The sequence below is a fragment of the Orbicella franksi genome, chromosome 10 (assembly GCF_964199315.1).
Source record: "Orbicella franksi chromosome 10, jaOrbFran1.1, whole genome shotgun sequence".
Lineage (NCBI taxonomy): Eukaryota > Metazoa > Cnidaria > Anthozoa > Scleractinia > Merulinidae > Orbicella > Orbicella franksi.
Window position 1 is genome coordinate 132517 of NC_138154.1, and position 22884 is coordinate 155400.

General features: G+C 50.0%; 1 protein-coding gene and 1 long non-coding RNA gene across 2 annotated transcripts in view; both read right to left on the reverse strand.

Annotated features, from left to right (window-relative positions):
- The window catches only part of LOC145499604 (uncharacterized), a 64177-nt gene that overhangs the window by 29793 nt on the left and 11500 nt on the right, over window positions 1-22884 (reverse strand). The window lies entirely within an intron of this gene.
- On the reverse strand, window positions 18942-20189 carry LOC145499597 (uncharacterized). Its single transcript, XM_081479134.1, has one exon. It carries the CDS (start codon window positions 19860-19862, stop codon window positions 19041-19043), a length of 822 nt encoding a protein of 273 aa, XP_081335260.1. The 5' UTR covers window positions 19863-20189; the 3' UTR covers window positions 18942-19040.

Below are 22884 nucleotides of genomic sequence, written 5' to 3' on the forward strand. Positions count from 1 at the left end.
TCTCCGAGGTAATCGCCTAGCGGTACATCGGCTTGACCTGGTTTGTGCGAGTAGACGACGGAATCGGTGTCAAAGTAGAGAACTTGTTGCTTTAACAGTTCCAGGTAGCTGTATAATTTGAGCCGAGCCCAGCAGGTGGTGAAAGCGGCGACGAAGATGTTGATTCGTCCGTTATTGGGTTGATTGTCTTTGAGTTCGGTGTGGACGACTTCTAGGGCTTTGTCGTTGGCGATTCTGACTTGTTGTATGTCGTTGAAGGGATTGGAAACGAGGTCAAAGAGTTGCGTTGCGTTGTAGACGACTTGGGTGGTGGGTTTGTGTAGGTTTTCACCGAACTTGCCCCAGAAGGAGTTGAGCATGAGTTTGGCGGTGGCTTTGCGTCCTGGATTTTTCAGGATCATGGTCGGATCGAGAAGGATGCCTTCTTTCTGGTGGTATTGTAGCCTGTACCGTGCCTTGTCTGTGGGGGTGTGACACCAGTTCGGGTAGCCAGCGGATTCCTGTTTGATTTTTAGCCAGGTGTTCACGTAATCGGCGAAGAGTCCTTTACGACGTTGTTCGAGTGGGAAATGGTAGACTTCGTGGATCTTGATGAGCGTGTATCCCATGACAACGGCTTTCTGGATTTCGGGTGTGCACCAGGTCCCTCGTAGCGTGCGTTGCTCGACCGTGTGAGGGCAGCGATGTGATTTCTCTAGGAGGGGTTTGGTCATTTCGTGTTCTACGCACGATCGACAGAGTGGGAAGGTGAGTTTACCCCCGTGCCGAAAAGGTAGAACGGGATGGTAAAGTTCGTGAGGTGGTAGTATGTCCACTTTGGCCATGCCGAAGTAGTGGAGTATGTCTTGATCTTGGGGGTTGACGATGACTTGCGGGTGTCCTACGGGGTATACACATTCCTTGTTGACCCAGGGATAGAGCGACGTCACGTCGACGTACTTGATTTGTTCTCCTTGAGCCACGTCGGTCACGTGATGTAGTTTGACGGCGTTCGTGCGCCCTCCGAAGAAGGCTTCTCTGGGTTCGAGCGGGTGTACGATTTCGAACGTGTCTAGGAACTGGCGGAGATCAGGGTCGGTTTTGACTTCTAGGTCCTAGTCGCATTCCCACTTGACGCAGAGCTGGTAGCCTTGACGACTGAGAAGGTCGTGTTTGTGGAGTGTGGACTCGTAGACTTCCTGTAGGGTGCGATCGGTGTGGTCGATGGGATATCTGTCTTGTTTTTGAGGGAAACAGCGCGGACATCCGTGCCATAGACATCCGTGGAATTCGTAGACGGTTCGAGTGGTAGGATCGTATCCGTCCACGAGATGATTGGTTAGTCGGATTTCGCCTCCGTTTCGCACGGTGCGTATGCGATCGCCTTGGTCCGTGTGTTGCAACGAGTGTTCTTGCCAGGCTAGCCATTTCAGGGCTTTGACGGACTGATTGGATCGGGCGCCGTGCCATCCTCGCGGGGGTCTGGAGGCGATGGTGTTGAGCGGGATGAGTTTCTTGCGCCAGAATCGGTTGCAGGCGGAGGCGATGGTGACGCATTTCTCCATGGGGTCAAAGTCGGCTTTTTGTTTGAATTCTTGTCGGAACTTTTGACAGCCTGCTTTGAGGAGTTTGATGTCCGACTCGCAGTAGGCTTCTATTTCTTGCCGTAAGACGAAATGGTAATTGTCGTTGACTTTCTCTTGGTACCACTGTTCGAATTCGGCTTTCTTTTTGGTGGACATGCCGTCGGGATCGTACATGTCTCGCGGTGGCATGGGTCCTTCGTACTCTTGGTTTTCCAGAGTGTTGAATTTGTGCGGGAAGAATCCTTTGCACAGTTCGTGGATTCCGAAGGTGGCTGGAAAGTTGGCCAGCGGGAACGGGAGAAAGCATAGGGAATCTTTGAAGGTCAGTCTGTCGGATTTTAGGGACAGTATCTTGGTGCCAACGGTGATTTGGTCTGTGACTTCTCGATGCGTGGCGTAACAGTGTTGTAAGATGAACATCCCGTCGTAGCCTTTGAGATTGTGAAAGAGGACGATGACGTCCCGATCGTCACCGTCCACGTCGACGACGAGGGATTTGAGGTGGTCGAACATGTCGGCGGTGCAGTTGGGACCGTAGAAGGAGCAGAATTGCTCCTCTTCATCGTCTTCCAAGCAGAGTAGAATGGGTGTCTGATTCCCTTCGGCATCGGTGATGGCTTCGTAGTCGCAGCACACTTGAAGGGGCGGATCTCTGGCTACCCAGACTCGCGTGTCTGGATCATTGGGTTCGGGTTCTTCGAAGGGTCGACCGTTGACTTTGTCGTGCGACACGCATTTCTTTTTGGGCTCGTCTTCGTCTTCGGGGATGCGTTGGATGTAACAATTGTGCGTCGGCAGAAAGACTTTCTTTTCGCAGATGTGGCATTCGCCCCATCCGCACCAGTGATCGGGGGTACGACGGTTGCCTCCTCGTCCAGTCCTGGGTTCGTAGACGTGGCAACAGTCCGGACACTTTTTGTAAGTGTCGCAGATGGAGGGGATGGTCAAGCTTCGACGTTGCAAGTGGTAGTTGTAGCATTGGTCTCCGAAGAATTTTCTGTGACACAATCGGCAGAGGGAGGTGGGTGCGGGAAACTTGCCTCGCGCTATGGGGTCGTTTTTTTTCGATGAAATCGGGGCAGTCCTTTCGGTTGCAGGCGGGACACCATTTACCGTGGCAGGGATGATTTTTGAAGTCGTCGTGATCGAATCCTCGATTGCATTTGTCGCAGAAGTAGGATTTGTTGAGGAATCCCTTGAATGAGTTGCATCCGTCGTAGTGACTGTCTTCTTTGATGAGACGAATGATCTTGTCCGAGGGTTCGGGTCCCGCATAGATGAGCATGTGGGGTGGATCGATGGAAAGGACTTTGAGTTGGTAGCCAGGTAACACGGTCTGAAACCGTTGCAGTTCTGGAATGCCGCAAGGTCCTTCGGGGACGTGGGCCAGACGGTGGAGTTCTTTGGCCAATCGCTCTTGGACGGGCAGCCCCTGTTTGAGATTGTGGTAATCTGGGTCACGCGGATTCATGTCGGCATCTACTAGGGCTTTCATGGTGACGATGGCGCGAGCGCAGCAGAGATTGTCTTTGTTTTGGATGGTCACGCGCGACTTTTTGACGATTCCACGTACGGCCGCACAACTTGGTTTGTATCGATTTCCGTGCCCGCTGCCACGACCTGGGGTGCGTATGAAAGTGGTTTCCATGGTGAACGTGTCGTCGGGGGTGAATTCTTCGTTGGAGTTGAGTTTGGTCGCGAGAGACTGGAGATAAGTGTCTAGTCTTTCACTCCCTTCTTCGAATTCGCGCACGGTGAAGGTGGTGGATTGAAAGGCGTGCGTGAAGGCACTGGACTGCATGGTGAAATGGACCGTGGAGTTGGGTGTCAGGGTAGGATCCTGAGCGATTTGTTGCTCGATGGATCGTTGAAGGGCCTGAGTCAATTCTTGGCCTAGATTGTCCCTGGGAGTCACGTCTCTGTGTTGTCTGAGCGTGGCTTCGTACCGTTGTTTGTCGAGGACGTTTCTCCAGTTACGTCGAGCGCCTACGGGTCTTAATTCGAATTCTAGGAGGGGTCTTGTACTACCTCCACCTCCGGTTTGGAGCATCACTCGGTCGAGAGCCGGATCAAAGATCCAGTCATCGTCATCGTCGTCGAAGGGGAAGGCTTCGTCGTGGGTCCGTCTGTTCTGTGAAGACATGAAAAATGAGACAAATGTCACAAACATCTCTTTTTTATTTTTTACAAGAACCAATCATGATACATGAGTGTCTAACGCCGATTTTTTATTACCTACATGACTTAATGCGTTTCTGAAACTGAAGTTCTTCAGGTAGCCGATCCCCGTGACTGCTATCCTGTGGGAGGTGAGAATAATATTCTCTTAACGTCCGGTATTCTGAGATAGGCATGATCTAACCCGTACCCTAAATACATGGCTCGCTTGAAGTTTTGTTCGTCCGTGTGGCATCCATACACTCTCATGTACCTATTTCCCATGCCTGGAATTTTTCCTTTGGGGCAATAACCTAGCAGACATGGCCCTATAACCACTTTGATTGGACCTAGTCCCCATTCTGCTTGGACCTTAGCGAAGGCGCGTATCTCCTTACAGAGCTCTCGCCTCATTTCACGTTCGTGCGCCTCGACGAGAGTCTGGGCCTCTCTGAGGTGAAGGATGTAGGCTTGCATCTCAGCGGGAAGACAATCCCAATAACTCTATGAAAAAGAAGGTGACGAACAAGGCGTGACAAAGATGTCGTGTGACTTTGTAACCGCAAAACACAACGAAACAAAATCTCAAGTCCAAACGGAGGTAGAACTCTAGGGTAAAGGAGGCGACGACGAGTCTCAGTTCCATGGTCAGTTGTCTAGGGAAGCCACGAACGTGGTTAGATAACACGGTGTGTGACAGATTTGACAGTGCAACTTCTCAGCGGTCACTCCCCTGTTCATCAACTGATCATCGAGTTCCCTGGCGAAGCAATCGAAATGCACGTAGTAACGACAGCACTTGGTACGAGCGAAGGTTTCGGTTCTAAGGATGACTTTCTTACATAGGGTGCATGTTATACTCACTGCTTCTTCTTCATGTTGATCCATCTGTTGGTTCATCTCCTCGTCGGTCAGCTCTTGTGCCATGATTTTTCCAGCGCTCGATACAAGTCAAAAACTCAGAGTGACTTGAACGGTTCGACTCGATTTTTTATACACACGGTATAATGGTGTCCAGTCTCCGACCGAGTGGGGGTATACCCCCCTATCCCCTGGGTCGGTGGTAACACGTGACTTGGTCTCGATCTGTGATTGGTTGGACGGATCTTCATAAGGCGAATCCGTGCCGTCCCCGATCTTCACTCTGAGTTTTTAACTTGTATGAGCGTCCATTACAGAAGACCATGGCTGCCTGCTCCGCTGCAGCATTGAAACGAAAGAGAGTGAGAACAAGAGAGTACGTGCGAGAATGGAAAAAGAAAAATCCGGAGAAAGTTCGCGAGCAGAAAAGACGGTATCGTGCACGAAACCGGGACAAGATGCGTGACATGGTGCGCGACGCATTGAATCGTTGGAGAAGGAACAATCCAGAGCAGGTGAGGGTCCAAAAACGTCGTTATAGGGAGCGCAAACGTCGCTCCCTTTTACCTGGAACACGACGGAGGAAAGAGTACGAGTGTGAATATGATCCGGATGAAATTCTTCGGGGTTTGTTTGGAGTTCGGGTTGTGCTAACGGATTTCAGGGGAACACTACCGCCATCCAACACCACTACCACCGCCGCTAAGAGCACTACCACCACCATTACCACTGCAACACTACCGCCACTATCGACATTACCACAAAGAGCATTACCACTAAGAGCACTACCGCCATCCAACACCACGACCACCGCCGCTAAGAGCACTACCACCAATACCACTGCAGCACTACTGGCATTACCCCCACCGCAACGCCGTGGGAGGCGGTTGTCTTATTCCTCCTCTGACTCTGACTCTGAGCCTGATGAAGGGTTGGTAGCAGAGTTAGAACGCATGTTAGCGGAACCCAAGGATCCTGTAAAACGGAGACTTGAAAAGATCAGGAAAAATAGGAAGGAAGCAGAAGAAAACAGAGTAAGACGAATGCAAGAAAGACGGGAAACAGAAAAAATGATAACTGAAATAGCTGCTGAGCTTGATAAGATGTCGTTTATGTTACACGACATGGGTAGATGGTTTCAACAATTTGAACGCGAGGATAAGGTAGAGCAGGCTACTCAGTTTGAATATTCGCGCAATGTATACATTACCGCCGAACTTATGGATCGGTTGGAACACTATTTAATTTAGACTTGAAGAGACTCTTTTTTGAAAAACAACAAAGCGTGTGTAACTTTAATTACAACAACAATAAAAAGTTTTACAATTTCCAACGTTTCTTGGTCTGCATGATTTTCTTAACAATGCGTTCTGTCAGGGTTTTACGTCCGGGAGCTTGATAAGATGTCGTTTATGTTACACGACATGGGTAGATGGTTTCAACAATTTGAACGCGAGGATAAGGTAGATCATATAGTTTGAATATTCGCGCAATGTATACATTACCGCCGAACTTATGGATCAGTTGGAACACTATTTAATTTAGACTTGAAGAGACTCTTTTTTGAAAAACAACAAAGTGTGTGTAACTTTAATTACAACAACAATAAAAAGTTTTACAATTTCCAACGTTTCTTGGTCTGCATGATTTTCTTAACAATGCGTTCTGTCATGGTTTTACGTCCGGGTAATTTGTCAATGGCCTGGATCATCTTGGTGTCGGCGTTCCATTTGTCCTGTAAGTTCTGGGCCCTGGAATAGTCAATGTCGTGTTGTTTGGCCAGTCGGTCCAGACGGTTGATCCCGGGGTCTCCACGAGCCAGACGTTTCTTCAGTTTGGTACCAGGTCCCATGTACTGATAACCGGGCCAATGGAACTCGATCCCGGTCTTGCCCAACCATTTTTGGATGTCGAACCCATACCCTCGTTGACGTCGACGTCGGGTACTTCTCCTCGGGGGTGGAGGTGCCTTTTTCCTCTTCTTAATCCGAGTCATAGTCTAGTCCCCTTCTCCAGGGGTCTTCGAAATCTTCCCACCCTGCTTGTAACTTTTCTGCAGCTGACGGTTTGGCCTTCTTGTACTTCTTTGACTTGCCTTTGGGACTGTAACCACCGTCGTCGTAGTCGATACCGAGTGATTTCAGTACACGTCTGGCTCTATCGGAGATGGGTGCTTTTTTCTTGGACGATAGGGGAGTTTTACCTAGCGTGACCTGTTCGAATGGACTGAAGGGTTTGGGGGTTTTCTTCTCCTTTTTAAAACCTGACGTGGAGGGTATGGGGGTTTTCAGCTCCTTTTTCAGTCCTGTCGTAGAAAGGGGTTGTGGCGGGATGATCACGGGGGCTGCAGCTGGTTGGTTGACTCCCTTGAGGATCTGTTTCAACAGAGTTTCGACGGGTGCGTCGACCATGCCTTCGGGTTCTGTCGTTCCCTGGTACAAGATGGGACCGCTTTTACCCGTCCGTATACGTTTCACCAGTTTCCCTTCCTCGGAGGCGATGGGTTTGGTCATCTTGACGGCCATGCTGTCGGGGATGCGTTTGTCGTTCAGGATGAGATGTTCTTCGGCGGCCAGACGTCCGGCTTTGTTCAACAAGGCATTCTGGCTGATCTTCCCCTTGTAATAATCTTGCAGACGATTGAATTCTTGAACGGGCACCATCATGACTTCGTTCATACCTTCTGACTCAAGGTCGTGTCAGGAAACTCGGACAATTCTCTCAAGGCCGTCTCGTAACAGTCTTGCCAGTACCGTATGGATTCGTCTTTCTTTTCCAACTCGAGTTCGAGACTTTGAACGGTCCGCTTGCCTTTACCGCACTCCCTGCACAACTCGATGCACCCACCGGGCGGCGTGGTATCTCGTTTCGTTTGACAGGTTTGGCAGAAGTCACCGAACTTTAAAGCCATGTATTCTTGATACAGGTCGTGGTACCTCTTGTTCAAGAACTCGTACGAGTCTTTCCATCGGGCTTCGCGACGATTGGCGTCTTGCAACAACTGCACGAGTTTAGGAATGGTATTGTTGGACTCGTCTTCTCTCGGTGGGAAATTGGGTATGACGTCGATCCCCTCCAGCGGGCAACCGTCCTCGCTGCGTCCTTTCACCGTACACAACATGCTTTGAAACAGCCGTGCAAACCGCTCCAGAACCCCGCTCCGTTTTGGGTGAGGAGATGTTCTCTTCGACGCTTGAGAGAGTTTTTGCGTCTGCCCACTTTGCGCAGAACCCTTTTATGTCTTTTCAGTTTCCCATAAGTCGTTGCGTTGATGGGGATCCTCTTTTTCAGCAAATTGAGAACCATCTCGCTGATGGCGTTGATCTGATCTTTGTCGGCGAATTGTAACATCCGTTGACGTTTGTTCCGATTGGCTTCTTTCAGGACGCGTGTCAGGAAAGGACGTTGTCGTCGTAACCGCTTCATCGTGGCCTTATGCGCGCGAGCGGATTGGCGTACTCCTTTTATCGCCTTTTACTTGCCGCTCTCTTGTAGATAGGACCCCACATGCCAAACGTTGGAACGATATCTCTTGAAAATTGTCGTTTGGCTCTTCGGTATTTTTTGTAACCTTGGGCTAGTTGTTTAAACCTTCCTTTCAGAATCGCGGATTCCGCCGGAGATAGACCTCCACCTCTTTGTTTCCTATTCCTCCTACGAACCCTCATGGTGACGAGTGAGGTGGAGTACGTCGAGCCTCGTCCTTTTATTTTCACATGATGGAGCATCGGAACTCTTCGCCCTTGTGTGGAATTTTTTCACCTCGTCTCATTCGTTCCTGCATCCTTCTGGTATGCGCCCGTTCTTGTTTGGCTCTCAGGCTTTCTATGCCTTTGGTGATACTCCAAGCCGCCTTGGGTAAACCCGCCACCACACTGACAACCCCTTCTCCCCTTTGGTACCGTCTTCTTTTAGTGGTTTTACGTCTTTTCGAAGACGCTTTCTTTCTCCTTGACCTCTTGGGCATGGTTCTGAATGAAGAGGATGACCGCGATGTCATTTTTTTATAGCGGCACGTGACGAAATCGTTCGGCGTAGTCTCAAACGTCTCGGTCGTACGTGGGAGATGTAAAATCCGTCACCACGTCGTCCAACGTTTGCATCTTGGTCAAAAACCCATCCAATTCCTCCACGCCACCCAAAGCGTAGTTCCTGAGTTCAGTCAACGTCTTTTCGTACGTCGTGTAAGCGAATTGGGCCATGTCCATCTTGAACGAATACTTCTTGAAATCGTTCCATCCTTTCAGTAAGGTGGCAAAAGCCGTCAATCCTACCACCGTGTACCCATCTTTCCACACGGATCCCAAGACGATACTCACGGCCACCGTCAGTAAGGCCAGTCCGTTGAGAATGGCGTTGCACAATTTGTAGTAACCGAACATCTGCCTTCGACACCACCAATACTTGTGGTAGAAAGCGTACAAGACGTCCAAACGTTTCACGGAATCCAAATCCACCACGGTGTTGAAAGGTTCATCCAATAAACAGACCGAAGTACTCATGACTCTTCTCTAACCAGTGCCAAACGTAGTCTGACTTTCTGTCGGGACGTTCGATCCTTTTAGCTTGTTGCTTGTATTCCCAGATCTCGTCCTTGAAGGCGGTTTCTACGGATTGGTTCAGGATGTCCTGGACTTGTCGGTAACTATCGCACTCGTCCGCGATACGTTTCATGTCTTCGTGATCCATGCTGGTCGCATCCCAGTAAGAGCGAGAGCATCGGCATAGATGCAAAAAGTAGGGGAACCACTCGACTTCACTCCTCAACATCTTGATTCGAATGGTTTTTCATCGACGAGGGGGTCGTCTTTTCTTAAGTCTCACAAGTCTTCGGATCCCGCGACCCACGCCCACTCCCACACCACCAATGGTAGCGGCGGTTCCAGCTCAGATGCCTGTTTTCACGGCGCGGCCACCCAACGCTTTGGCCAATCCCAAGGCGGCCCGTTTGCCAATGGGTAACATCGCAGACAGGGCATTCGCAAGAGCACCGCCCCATTGCTTTCTCCTTTTCGGTCGACGACGGCGTCTTCTCATGGTTGTTGTTGTTCTCAGTTACGCACACTGGTTGAATTGCGTGTGACGGTAGGGCGTTGTCCGTTTTTATAGGTAGTCGTAATCGTATTGGTGGTCGTGATGCCCGCAATGCGACGACCCGTGGCCGTCTGTTGTTGTTGGCGCAAAATCTCTTCCAATTGTTGCTGCATCTGGGCTTGGTCGAGAACACGGTCTCCTCGCCTCCTTCTTCCTCCTCGACCCGATCGAATCGACGAAGGCGGTGTGGAGTCACTACCACTACCTCCGCCTCCACCTCCTCCACCTCCACCTCCACCTCCGCCTCCACCTCCGCCTCTGCCTCTGCCTCTTCCACCACCGCTACCACTAGCGCTACTTCGTCTGCGGCTTCCGGAATCACTGGAGGACGTCGGTGTATTTTGACGTGGGACGCGTCTCGGTCGTTTCCCTCCTCGAACGGCTCGTGCCAAAGGTGTGGACATTGTTTTCCTGGGTGCCCCGACACCTGCCGTGACATTGGCGCGCGACACGGATCCAGCACTGCCGACACCCACCGTGACGTTGGTCTGCGGTTCACCCGAGCCAGCGGTGCCCACTCTGACGGGCGAGACATTGGGCAGGGGCGGTGTCGCCAGTGACGATCGCGGTGAAGGAGGAGTGTTCAGACTTGCACCCACACCCGCGGCAGGCGGAATCGGAGTACTTGTCCGATTCGGTGTCCCCCAAGGCGAGTAATCTTCCAGAGCCGAGAAGTTGAAATCGTCACTACCATAAGAGCTCATTTTTATCCATGTACCTTTCTCTTTCTATCTTCTTCTCGGCGAGTTCTCGTTGTTTATGAACCAAATAATCGAAACCTTCACCGTTATATGCGTTTATGATGGACCGTACATGACGGTAACTCTCGCATTCTGTGACCTGTCTCATCGGTTCGTAGTCCAGCTCGTGGGGATTCATGCAGTATTTGAGTCTGGGCTTGCATAGGACGATGAACAGCAGAAACCACTCGACTTCGCTCCTCAACATGACGGGGTTGCAAACTGATGGCATCGGACGAATCCTTCGTCTTTTAACACATGGCTGAGAACGCGTTGATCGTCCTGACTGGCTGGATGAAGATCCAATAGCATGTAACCGTAAGGTCGATCGGTGACCTTGCGAAACGTGTCCAACACCTCTTGCCATTGCGTGGGAAACGATTGCAGAAGTAAATTCCGTATCCCCAACTGATCCCGAGGGTTCTTGAAGGCTGCGATGTAATGCGCGTTTCTGGAAATGGTCTTGGCGAATTTTCCGTTGGGGAATAGATCCTGGCACAGGTAGATCACCGTGATGTTCCGATGATGCGAATGTTTGGTGAAGAGATCCAACACGCGCTTGTCGTTACCACCCTCGTCCATCAGATCGTCCAGGACCAACACACCTCCTCCGGGAAACCATCGGGGTAACTGTTCGCTTTCGGGGATGCCTTCGTAAAACTTGACTCCACCCTTCTTGAGCTTTTGGAAACCGTCTTGCCACGATCCGTAGCAGTAATGAATACTCTTCGGTGTCTGTTGGAACAAGTCGCCGTTCTCCAAGAGCAGTTTGGTCGTGAACACCGTCTTGCCGCACCCCGACGGACCCGCTATCAACAAACTCGACGGCGTGTGAAATTGAAACGCTTTGCGTTGTTCCATGATCTTGAAATGGTCCAGGGTCTCGAGACGTTCTGTTTTTATCTGAACAACTTGGCCAATGGGGTCTTGACGGCCGGGATGCGTTTCAATAGACCCAATAGGGTGACCTTACGATTGAAACAGATGGGTTTTTTCTTGGCCCGACTCCTGATCTTGGCCATGGCCCTCTTGGCAGCGGCTCTCTTGGGACGTCCTTTTTTCTTGGCAGGCGCCGATCTCTTTTTTCGAGGTTTTTTCTTGGCGAATTTTCTCAAATCTCCGAACTTGTCCTCGTACCAATGCCTCTTTTTCATTCTTCTTTTCCTATCTTCCTTCTCGGAAAGCTTCAGCATGGCAGGGGCGGCTCTCTTGCGTTTCCTACGCGTGGTCACAGTCGCCGGTAATGCACCGGTGTCCAGGACGGACGGCGGTTGAAAAGACACTTGTCTTCTGGCGGGTTGAAGTATTTTCAGATTGAGTTGTCGTTTTGGCGGTTGGTTTTTCTTGAAATGAGCCTCACTGGGTTGAGGCGTCTTTCCACCTGCTTTTCCATAGCGTTTTTCTAACCTGGCTATCACGTCGTCCAAATGTCTATGCCCTTGAAACTGAAGAGCCATGACTACCACACAACCTCTTTTTCAAAAATGAACCTCTTTTATTTCGAACAGCTTACTTTATAACAAATGACGCACTCCTCGGGAGGAACCGCTCGTGTCCTGGTGACACGGGGTTTTACAAATCTTGCGCCAGGCCAACTCGTCCACTATCAGACGTTCTACCATGTGTCCTACTTTACGATCGTTCTCCACAAACTCGTTTTTCTTAAAACGATTCAAGAACTCGTTCATGTCCCGACCTTCGGCTCGGTCGATCAGGAACATCAGGGCGTAACCGCCGCAACTCTGGCTGAACAGGGACTGCAGACTCTTGCCGTTGTGAATCTGGTACTTGAAATGACGATCCAACCATTCTTGGATCGGTTCGGCGGTTCCGTACGCGTCCAACGGTAGACCGTAACTGTCCAGGATCTCGCACTTGTTCTTGTCGGCCCACAAAGCGATCCAATGCACGCCCGGTTTGTCGTGAGGGTCCGTGTTCACGATGTAAGCGGTCGGTCCTTCTTGAGGGACTGTCCTGGGAAGCCGATCGCAAGGGACCGTGCCGTAAAAGACACAGCGTAGGGACGGATTCGTCCGGGCCAAATGATCCAATTGTATATTATTCAAGGCTACTTTCTCCATTTTTTCTTCTCATTGGTACACGTCGTAGATGACGACTCGGTTCTCGTTGATCTCCAGCAAATTCTCGAATTCGCCGTACAACAAGATAGTCAGGTTTTCTCCCGGATTGGCTCCGAAATCGATCACCAGACGCAGTTCACCTTCTTGCTTGGGATTCAACACTGGACTGTCCAAACATCCATTGGCCGTGTTGTCAAATACAAACATGTTGCATCTCTTGCCGTCCCCCCAGTCCACTTTCCGGACCATGTTTCCTTTTCCCCTGCACAACGCTCCTGAGGCTTGGAGGAATCTGTAGTAACCTCTCTGATCTTTACTGTCCCCATCGTGATCGAGCTCCAAGGTCTCGTAGGGGTACTCTTCACCTCTCACCAATTGTTTGATGGAAGCCAGATTGAATTTTCCAAAATTGAACGGACTCTCGGTGATGGTTCCGTTGAAGGCCGCTTGTTTCAACAACAACACCACTAGTCTATTAGGTAGTTTACTGTGGAAAGGATTGCTGCACTCAAAATGACGATTGTCGTTGGGATGCGAGTAAGTGCGAATTTCACCTCTCACCGTGGGGTAAGTGGCCACTCTTCCTCCTTTCAGGCTGGTCATGATCTCTCGGTACACCGAGGGAGTCACTCTCACTTGAGACAGGAACAATCTCACTTTCACGTCGGCTTCAGTCAGTCTCAGAGTACTAGCACCGTCCCATCGGATGGTCCACAGGGCTGGGGTATTGAAGTACATGTCGATCTGGATCTGCACGCCAGGTAACAGTAATTTGCTGAGATGAAACACTTCCAGGAAAGGTTTGAACCTCAAAGTCACGGCTTCTCCGTCCAGAAACTGGGATCGTCCCTGGACCAAATTCTTGAGATCTTGGGTTAAAGCAGTATATTCAGCGTGAGGAGTACCAAAATCCAACGCATTGGCTGTCAATTCATCGCCATCTCCGTCGTCGGGTACACCGAGACAGTTGTACCACCCGCTGGGTGTCAGGATCGATTCACCGTCGTCTCGGTCGTGGTTCAACAGGGTCTTGATGTAAGCTTTGAGGTGGTAAGTATCCGTCTGAGGGCTGATGAGAGTCCCATTCAATCTCACATTGATCTGTTTGAAGAGGGTGTGAGCCAGATTGTTGGCGAGTCCCATGACATCCGCTGTCAACAGATTCGTGTTGTTACTTTTCTTGACGGTCAATTCCACTTCAAAGAAACTCTCGTTCAAGTCGATAAAGTCTTCTTGAGGATCAACTTGGAAGGTCACTGGATTGATCCCCGTATTGAACGGGTTAATTCTCACCAACCGTCGAGACGACATGCTGACATCCGTGGGAGGGGTACTGAACATGTTCAGACGAGGGTTACGAACCCCCGCCGAACGGGCATGAGCCACGAGGTCCGTCATCGTCTACGTCGTCGTCGTCTTCGTCTCCTTCTCAGGGCCGACTGCACCCAACGATAGTTCGGGCGTTTTGATTGGGACGGGAATATCGATCCGCCTTTATACGTTCGTCGTATCGGGATAAGTCTCACGCGCCTCGAGTAAATGGGATTCATACTCCAAATAAGTCTTTTCTCACTTTTTTCGACAACGCCCGTTTGATCTCTTGCGTCGCCGTACGTTTCACGGCTCGTTTCACTCCTCTCTTGACCCCGGCGAGACCTCCTCTCCAATTGGGCTTTTCTCCCTTGCCGCCCGAATTTAAACCTTTCAGACCCTCCGTGGCCGTCTCGGTGATAAAGTCTCGGAGAATGCCGGGACCTCGTTTCTTGACACCTTTCCAAGCCATGCCGAATCCGTCTCCGGATTGCCTCATTTTATCGGGATGAAATCGTACCAGCGTTCCGCCGATCATTATTCTTTCTTAAAGTGTAACGTCACGATCGTATTGCCGTCTCCAAAGGTCGTCAGTTCTCCAGTTGTCTCAGCCACTTGCACTTCTATTATGTCGATGAGGTCTTTGCGCACGGGAATATATTGAATGTGGTAAGGCTCGAAATACTGGACACCCGCACCTCTTCGGATCAAGTTGACCTCTCTCAGTAAATCCGTGACCTGATTTCCCACCACGCCACTTCTAGCCATGTCCGAGTAGACGAACAAAGAGCGCGACCTGTTTCCCACCACCACCTCGAACGCCTTGTTCAGGTTCAGAAAACGCCAATTGCAATAGATGCTGAGTTTCAAATAACTTTGTCCCGTTGAATAGGTTGTGACCGTCCAAAAAACAGGTAATCCATCCGAGTCGTGTAAGTCCCCGACGACACCAATGTTGGGAATTTCATCTTTGAAGAATTCGCTCTGCAAGTTAGGTCCCAGATTATAACCGTTGCCGTTCTTTTCGAGCCATCCCATTTTATAAGCCAGGTCGACATTGATGTGTAATGCAGGCATGTCTTTGATCGGACGTAAGACGTTTTCGTTGTCCGCGACCAGGTCTTCGCCTTCCCACTTGAACCTGACGTAGGTTCTTTTCCCATCATTCGTGACATATTTGGATCCTAATTTGGGTCCGTTGTATTTGAAGACGCGTTTTCGATCGAAATAGGAGATCATGGATTTCATGAGTCCAACACCGTCCACGTTGTGAATCACCTTCTTGAGGTCCTCCGTGTCGAAGTAAGCTTCTCCATACATGTAGTAGCTACTCGAATCTATGCGTCTCCATGCGGAAAAGGCCAAGGTGACTTTTTTATCAGGATCGTTCGGCGTCAAGGAAGGCAGCCTCACGTGGGCATCTGGCATGGCGATGCTACTCAATCCCACTTTCCAACCTCCGTCTCCATTCAGGCGTAAGGGGTGCGGTAACCTGATCTTGAAATGGTTCGGTTTGTTGTCCGGGAACTCGCTCTTACTGCTGTGACTGGGCAAACTGATGTAAAAATCACTCATCCTTTCTTGAAATGCAACGTGATCGTGGTCACACCCGACGCAAAGTCCACCAGTCGTCCGTCGTTCTCAGACACCTGCGTCTCGACAATGTCCAAAAAGGTCGTGCGCACCGGTAGATATAGGATGTGTCTTGGTTGAAGGTCGATCACGTCCGGATCGTAACACACTTGTTTCAACATGTCCGTGACTTGATTTCCCGTCACCATACTCTGTCCCACATTCGAATACACGAACAAGGAACGACGCTCGTGACCGAACGCCTCTTCGTAACTGCGATCCAAATCCGTGAACACCCAATTGATGAAACAACTCAAATGTAAGGTGTCGGGGTCGATCTTGTAAAATGTCTCGTCCCCGTCATTCTGAGCTATGATCAAGTCCGTGGCCGTGGGTACGACTTCCTTGGGAAATTCTTTCCTCAGGTGAGGTCTCAAGACGTAACCCGGTCGACCGTTTGGCAAGGTTCCCATCTTGACCCATTTCATCTTCTTGGCCAATTCGATGCCGATGTTCATTGGCGGGTAGACGCGTTTACCGTTGATCAGGAGGCTGAGGCACGTTCTCGAATTGTCCAGGACGCATTCTCCATGCTCGGCCCGATGCATGACCGTGTACAGCAATTCGGTGGGATTGTCGGGTTTACTCTTTTTCTTGTACATCGTCACGTCGGCATCCGTTCGATCTCTCATCCTACGCATGTATTGATCTCGTATCGCGTTCATTAACTCGGTACCGGTCCTCGGCGTGAACTCCAAATCGCCCTCTCGCGTCGCTGAAGAGACCCGACTGTATAGGTTTATGGAGGCGTTCACCATGTCGATCCACCAGATTTCAAACAGAAGAGAATCTTTCAAGTCCATCTTACGCGTCGCGGACGGAAACGAGAGGTCGCTGATACCCACTTTCCATCCTGACTCTCTCAACTGCAACGGGTTCGGCAGACGGTTCTTGAAACTGTGGGCCTTGTTGTCCGGGAACTCGCTCGTGCTGGCATTGCTCATCAGTTGCACGTAAAAGTCGTCGACAGACTCATTCATACTTGAAGTGCAATGTCACCGACGTCACGCCCGAGGTAAAGTCCACCAGTCTTCCGTCGTTCTCGGCCAATTGCACCTCCACTATATCCAAGACGTTGCTGCGCACGGGTTTATATTGAATCTGAGTCGGTTCGTACGTCGTCTTGATCGGGTCGTGGGGGACTTCTCTCAAGAGATCCGTGACTCGATTCCCCGTGATGGTGCTACGACCCACATTCGAATACAGGTACATGGGACTGCGAGGCGGAGGGAGGTCCGGATGAACGACGACTCCACGATTGTAGGTCTTGGCGTATTCCTCGTCCAAGTAACTGAAGCGCCAGTTGCAATAGGGACTGAGCTGTAACGTCCCGTGGCTGTCCAAATTCCAAAATTCATGAGATCGATTGCTGTCATGGTTGGTCCAGTCTTTCTTGAAATCAGACGGGACTTTGTCGTTGGGAAAGATCTTGAGCATGTTCACGTTCAAGTGAACGGAGTAATATGATTCCTCGCGAATCAAACCCAACTTCTTGACCAGTTTAGTACCAAAATACACTCTGGGACGTTTTCTGTCTCCGGACTCGTCGAGGAATGTGTCGGTGTTGTCGATAATCAAATCGTTCCCCTCCCATCGGAACACAGGGTAGTATTTTTTCCCGTCCGGCGCTCGCAGACTTTCACCCGCATGATCCATGTAATGATACAGCTGTTCGTGAAAACGATGGATGAGGTATTGCATGAGAGATTTACCACTCGTCACCTTGTGTCGGTCACGGTTCAGTTCCTTCCCGCTGACATAAAATGTGACGGGGTATCGATAAGGACGCCACGTAATCCCATCGTCTTGCAACCTGAACGTTTCAATAGTCCAATCGATACCGAACAAATAATCGCCATCGTCAAAGTCGTGCGCTTGAGTGACGGGTACTTGATGCGGTCGTGACGGAGGAATCGGGTAAGACACGCTCGCCAATCCCACTTTCCATTCCTTGTCGGATTCAAACAGGAGCGGATACGGCAGACGATTCTTGAAACTGTTGGCCTTGTTGTCCGTGAACTCGTTCGTGCTGGCATTGCTCATCAACTGCACGTAAAAGTCTTTCATTTTTTCGTCTTGGGCTTTTGGGTCACTACAGTCCCTTTTTATCCACCCAACTGTCGTACTTGACTGGCCAACCTTTCCATCGCACCAAGACTTTATCCCCTTTTCGTTTGACGATCTTGTCGATGCGAAACAGATCGTCGTCTTTCACATTCACCTTTTGCAAATCTTGCGCGTAAAACGTGCCCTCGACCGCCGTGCCGTCCCATTCTTCCACCTTGTACGTGGTGACCTTCCCAGGACGCACTCGGCGTATCACAAACACCTCTTCGGTCCAACCGGGTAAATACCCTTTCTTGAACTGACGGAACTTCTTGTTCAGTCTCACACGATCCCCGACTTTGAGTTGCGGTTTCTTCAATTTCCCTTTTTTCTTTTTTCCGTAAAGAGTCTCCCACACGTCCTCGCTATTCGCTAAAGTCACTTGATCGGGAGCCATCTTGATACTGCGATGATACGATCGATTGTACCCTCGGACCAGATCTTGTAACACGGGCACATACGTCATCGTATTCTTCACGGTGAAGTACCGGTACAAACGTTCTTTCAGGGTCCGATTGAACCGTTCCACTACACTGGATTTCGTATCCCCGCGCGTCGAAAAATGATGAATGCCTTTCTGCTTCATCAAATCCTGAAACGTCTTGTTGTAGAATTCCTTCCCGTTGTCCGTCTGGAGATTGATGGGTTTTCTACCTCCTTTCAGGATCTTTGCCATGGCCTCTGTCACCGCTTTACCCGTCTTGCTCTTCAAGGGCTGGACCCAGGCGTGCTTGGAAAACACGTCCACTACTGTCAAGAGGTAACGATACCCTCGATTGTACCTCGAAATATTGATCACCTCGATCAGGTCGGCCGTCCACTGCTCGTCGATGCCGAACACCACCACCGGGACCGTGGGAAAACGACGACGTCTGGGTTTGTGCAACGTGTACCCCAAATCCCGTTGCAGGACCTCGCGAGCACGTCGTACCGAGATCTTATTGGCCTGGGCGAATCGCGTCAGACCGCCCAGACTACCGGGTCTGGAAGGATCCCGATACCGTCCCAGTAACGTCCCGGTCGAAAGCGGCTTTTGCTTCTTCTTTTGACCTTTCTTCATAGTCGATAAAGTTTGTACACGCACTGTCTCCACAACTCGAAACGTTGCTCCCGTACCTCGAGATACTTCTTAAATGAATCGGGTTGCCATTTCAACCACAAGATATAAACGACAAAACGCATCACGTTGGGTTCGACGTCGGTATAGTCAAACACCTCCAAGGGCGAATCGCTGAAATTGTAGGGGATGGGTTCACCCTTACCGTATCGCTCGTAGACACTAGTGCACTTGGAACACAAGGTCGTCCAACACCATCGATCGGCTATGGTCGTACACATTCTCGAGATCAACCAACTCAAAGCATGAGACATAATGATTTGAACCCAATTCTTTATTCACACTTTCTTATATGTACAAAAAACGTCGTGCCTGATTGGTTCTTACGTAAAAATCGACTCTGATTGGATAACACGAAAAAGAAGGCGAAAAAGACTTAGTCCGAATCTGAAAAGTAATGAGCATAGTCCGTGTTCTTACAATCTTGACCGTACTCATTATCACAGTCTTCCTCATAGGTATCCATGGCATAATATTTACAATTTCTCCAATCACATTTACCGGGTCTCCACTTCAGGGCTTCCTCCTCGTCCCCCTTCACATAGAATGCTTGACGCATACTCTCTCTACACTCACCACACAGGTCATCCTCCTCCGCTTCAAGGGCACGGAAGAAAAACCGATCCTTCCACAGATCACGCTGACGCATGATATCGTAGATCAACTCTTCCAACTTCAGACACGTTTCCTTGTGAGCGCACCTGTTGAACGTCAGTATCTCCTCCACCTTTGGACTCTGGTCCGACTCCCTCACCCGTCGTGACAGGTCGCGAGCGAACCGCAAGGGTTCAAACAGATCACGGATGGCATCGCTCATCATGTACGTGAGGTGATCTGTGGCGATAAAACAGGCACGCTCGGCGTCCAGGGTGGGATCCCGACAATGAATGAATTTGAATTGACCGCTACCACTTCTATACATCACGCGACACCACTCACCACAGAACAAAAACACATGTTCGTTCTTCTTCATCATCTCCAAAATCGTACCACCCCAGTCAGGACGACGTCTCATCAAGAGCTCAAAAGACCACAGACAATCGGGTATTTGACCTAACGGTTCGAAGAGATTGTCAAAAATGTACATGTCCACTCTGACATCCGGAATGGCATCAAGATCTCTTAAAGTGTGTACCTTCTGATCCACGATCTGCTCCACGAGGTCCCGAATCTGGTTCGAGTTGCTATAGTAAGTCATCTTGACACCCTCAGACAAACTCGTTAAACTTCTTTCCTTCTCGATCCGCTCGCTTCGTGATCTGCAAGTCCGACAAATGAGGATAGCAACTACGCACACCCCAGTCAATCAAGTGCCTCTGGAGCCTATAGTACAAAGGAGAGACAAGACGTAACTCCAATTCAATTATCCTCCCGTGTAACGGTCTTTCGCCTTCTTTTTCGATTGTATCCAAAACGTCAGAAGCTCGATTCAACTGTTGTCTAAGATCTTCAAGGATCTCTTGCATGTCTCTCTCATCCAAAATCCTACAGGTCATCACCGCGTCAACAGCAAGTCGAGAATGATTCGCTGCGTCCGACGGGCTCCTTTTATACCCGCGCTGTGGATCCACTTTCACTCTGTACTTTCCCGGATCACGTGCCCACTTCAGATCCCGCCAATCGCCATGAAGACCGTCACATGATCCCATCACACCACACGGCACCGATTGGTCGTCAAAAACGGCCATAAAGTCAAACCACGCATTCCATCACGAGTCACTTTTCAGCAGAAGTCGTCATGGATTCACACGTCGAACCCGACAGGAAAAAGAAAAAATCGTCCAAAAAGAAACTGAAACTGCTCTTGCCCCAGAGAGTGGAAGGAGAAGTAGGAGGTAAACAACTACAATCCACCTTAGATAGATGGTTATTCAAAAAACCTCGTGCCAGACTCCGTTTCAACGAACGCGTCCTCTTCAAAGAGATCACCCCGGACTCGGTCAGTTGGACCACCATCCCTCTCAAAGGCTTCTCGCGACCATGGAGCGCCTTTTCGATCCAATGTCAAGAATGTAAATGCCAAATGAAAAGTAACCATGACAAGCGAAGGCAAAGACTGACCCCCAAAAACGTGCGAACAACCACCCACATCCTAGAAACCATGCGACGTGAAAACACCTTGTTGGGATACTAACTCGTTCTCTATCTTCACAGACTCAAAGCTACCTGCCATTCAAGGCGGATGCATGACCGTGATCAGAGACTCACCTCCTCGAACCATGCAAGTCCTGGAAGCCATGGGACTCGACAAATTCAAGAAAGACGACCTCGTAGAAGTACCACCTGAAGTGGATGACCGAGGAGAATTCACCGAAGTCTAAGTGTTGGAGGAATTCGACCCCGATCAGTTCCTGAACCAACTGAAACCCCAAGATTCCATCTGCCCACGTTGCATGGTACCCCTGACATACGGAAGCGTGCGAACCCCAGACGGTGGTACCTGGGAATATTACCGATGCCCCTCTTCCAGATTCTACACCAAGTGTTATGTGACCTGTGGCGTCAAAGAGGTGGGCACTTACCTGAGACGCGTCGAAGAACAGACCCACCCCTGCTACAGGAACATCGACCTGGCTCGTTTCCGATGTCTATGCAGCAAGTCCCTGGTCTTAGCCCCCTCCCACTCCCAGTCCAACCCAGACAGGCTCTATCTCAAGTGTCCCAAGCGTACCTGCAAGTTCTTTCCATGGATCGACGAATACCCACGAGGAGTCGCCGAAGCCATACTGATTAATGGACAGGACCCAAACTAAGAAAAGACAGACACAGTTTTTTGTAAAAAACACACTCTGATTTTTATTTCACACTATTTACACGTTGGGTAATTTGTCCTCAGCGTCGATCATCGCTCGCATCGTTACTTGATCACAATGGTTGAAAGTACTATAATAAAAGTCAATTGTGAGGACATAGCGTCTCGCTGTCTTCTTCTGTCTCTTAGTCCACGTGGACTGAAATGGTTCAAACCCGTAACACAGCATCAGTCGGTGATACGTAATACGGTCCACGGGCGGCTTCACTTTAAGGTCCCATACAAGGTTCTTATATATAGTACGGATCGAGTTGAACAAGGTCCGGCTAAAACACTTCTCGATTCTATGGTACTGGTACATACTTCGGGTCCAGTTCTCCCTCTGCTCGTCCATAAAAACAAGATTTGGTGGAGCATCACCTCGAGCTGGCTGGAGTCTTTGAGCTGAGTCAGCCCACCAACAAATCCCGGATGGGAAAGTTCATGTCCTCATAAAATCGGGTCCAGGGTGCCTGCATTTGATCAATGGCTTCCTCATACGTAGTATCAGGCTTTCTCGGTCTGAAATTGTTCTGCAGGTATCTCTCCCTCAAGGCCATATTGACGCTCAATACAAGTTTAAAACTCAGTGAAGATCGGGGACAGCGAGGATTCGCCTTATGAAGATCCGTCCAACCAATCACAGATCGAGACCAAGTCACGTGTTACCTCAGACCCAGGGGATAGGGGGTATCCCCCTACCACACCCACTCACGGTAGGAGACTGGACACCATCATACCGTGTGTATAAAATAAGCGAGTTGGACCGTTCACTTTTCACTCTGAGTTATTTTTCAACTTGTATGAGCGCCTATAGAAGACTGTGGATACTCTCGTTGGTGTGGCTCCTCAAGGTACCAAGTGAGTATGGAAGTATTAGAGCAGTGTCACATAGAGTTGACTACCTGGGAAAAGCGGGTGAGAGAGTGGATGAAGGACGAAGAAGAGACCCCTTTGTACAGGGACCTAGAACAACTTTTAGGTTTTATCGAGGTGGCCCTGGACCAACTAGATCTTTTGGGGCTGGAAGAGAGGTTGGGGGTCCTTGATGAGGACGACACCAATGATTTGGTGATTCATATAGACTGGGTCCGAAACACTTACCGTCAACTGCTTCATTTTTAGCCATGGAACAACCCCTTCACTGCCACGTATGCAAACAGCTGAGACCCTGCTGCCGCCTACCGATCCTAGAACTAAACAGAAATGGAACCCACACCCAATTCGTACGCGCGATCACGGGACCACTCAGAAAAGAATGGGGACTAGGGTGCGTCTACGCCACCTGTTGCGGGGCCATCTACGGGTTGTACTACATTAGGGAAACCAACTGTTACGAACCCGTCTTCCTGGGAAACGGTTACACCCAGGCCCTGTCACGTGTCAATCACGTCAAATCGTTTATTGATTGATATCCCGAAGAAAAAGA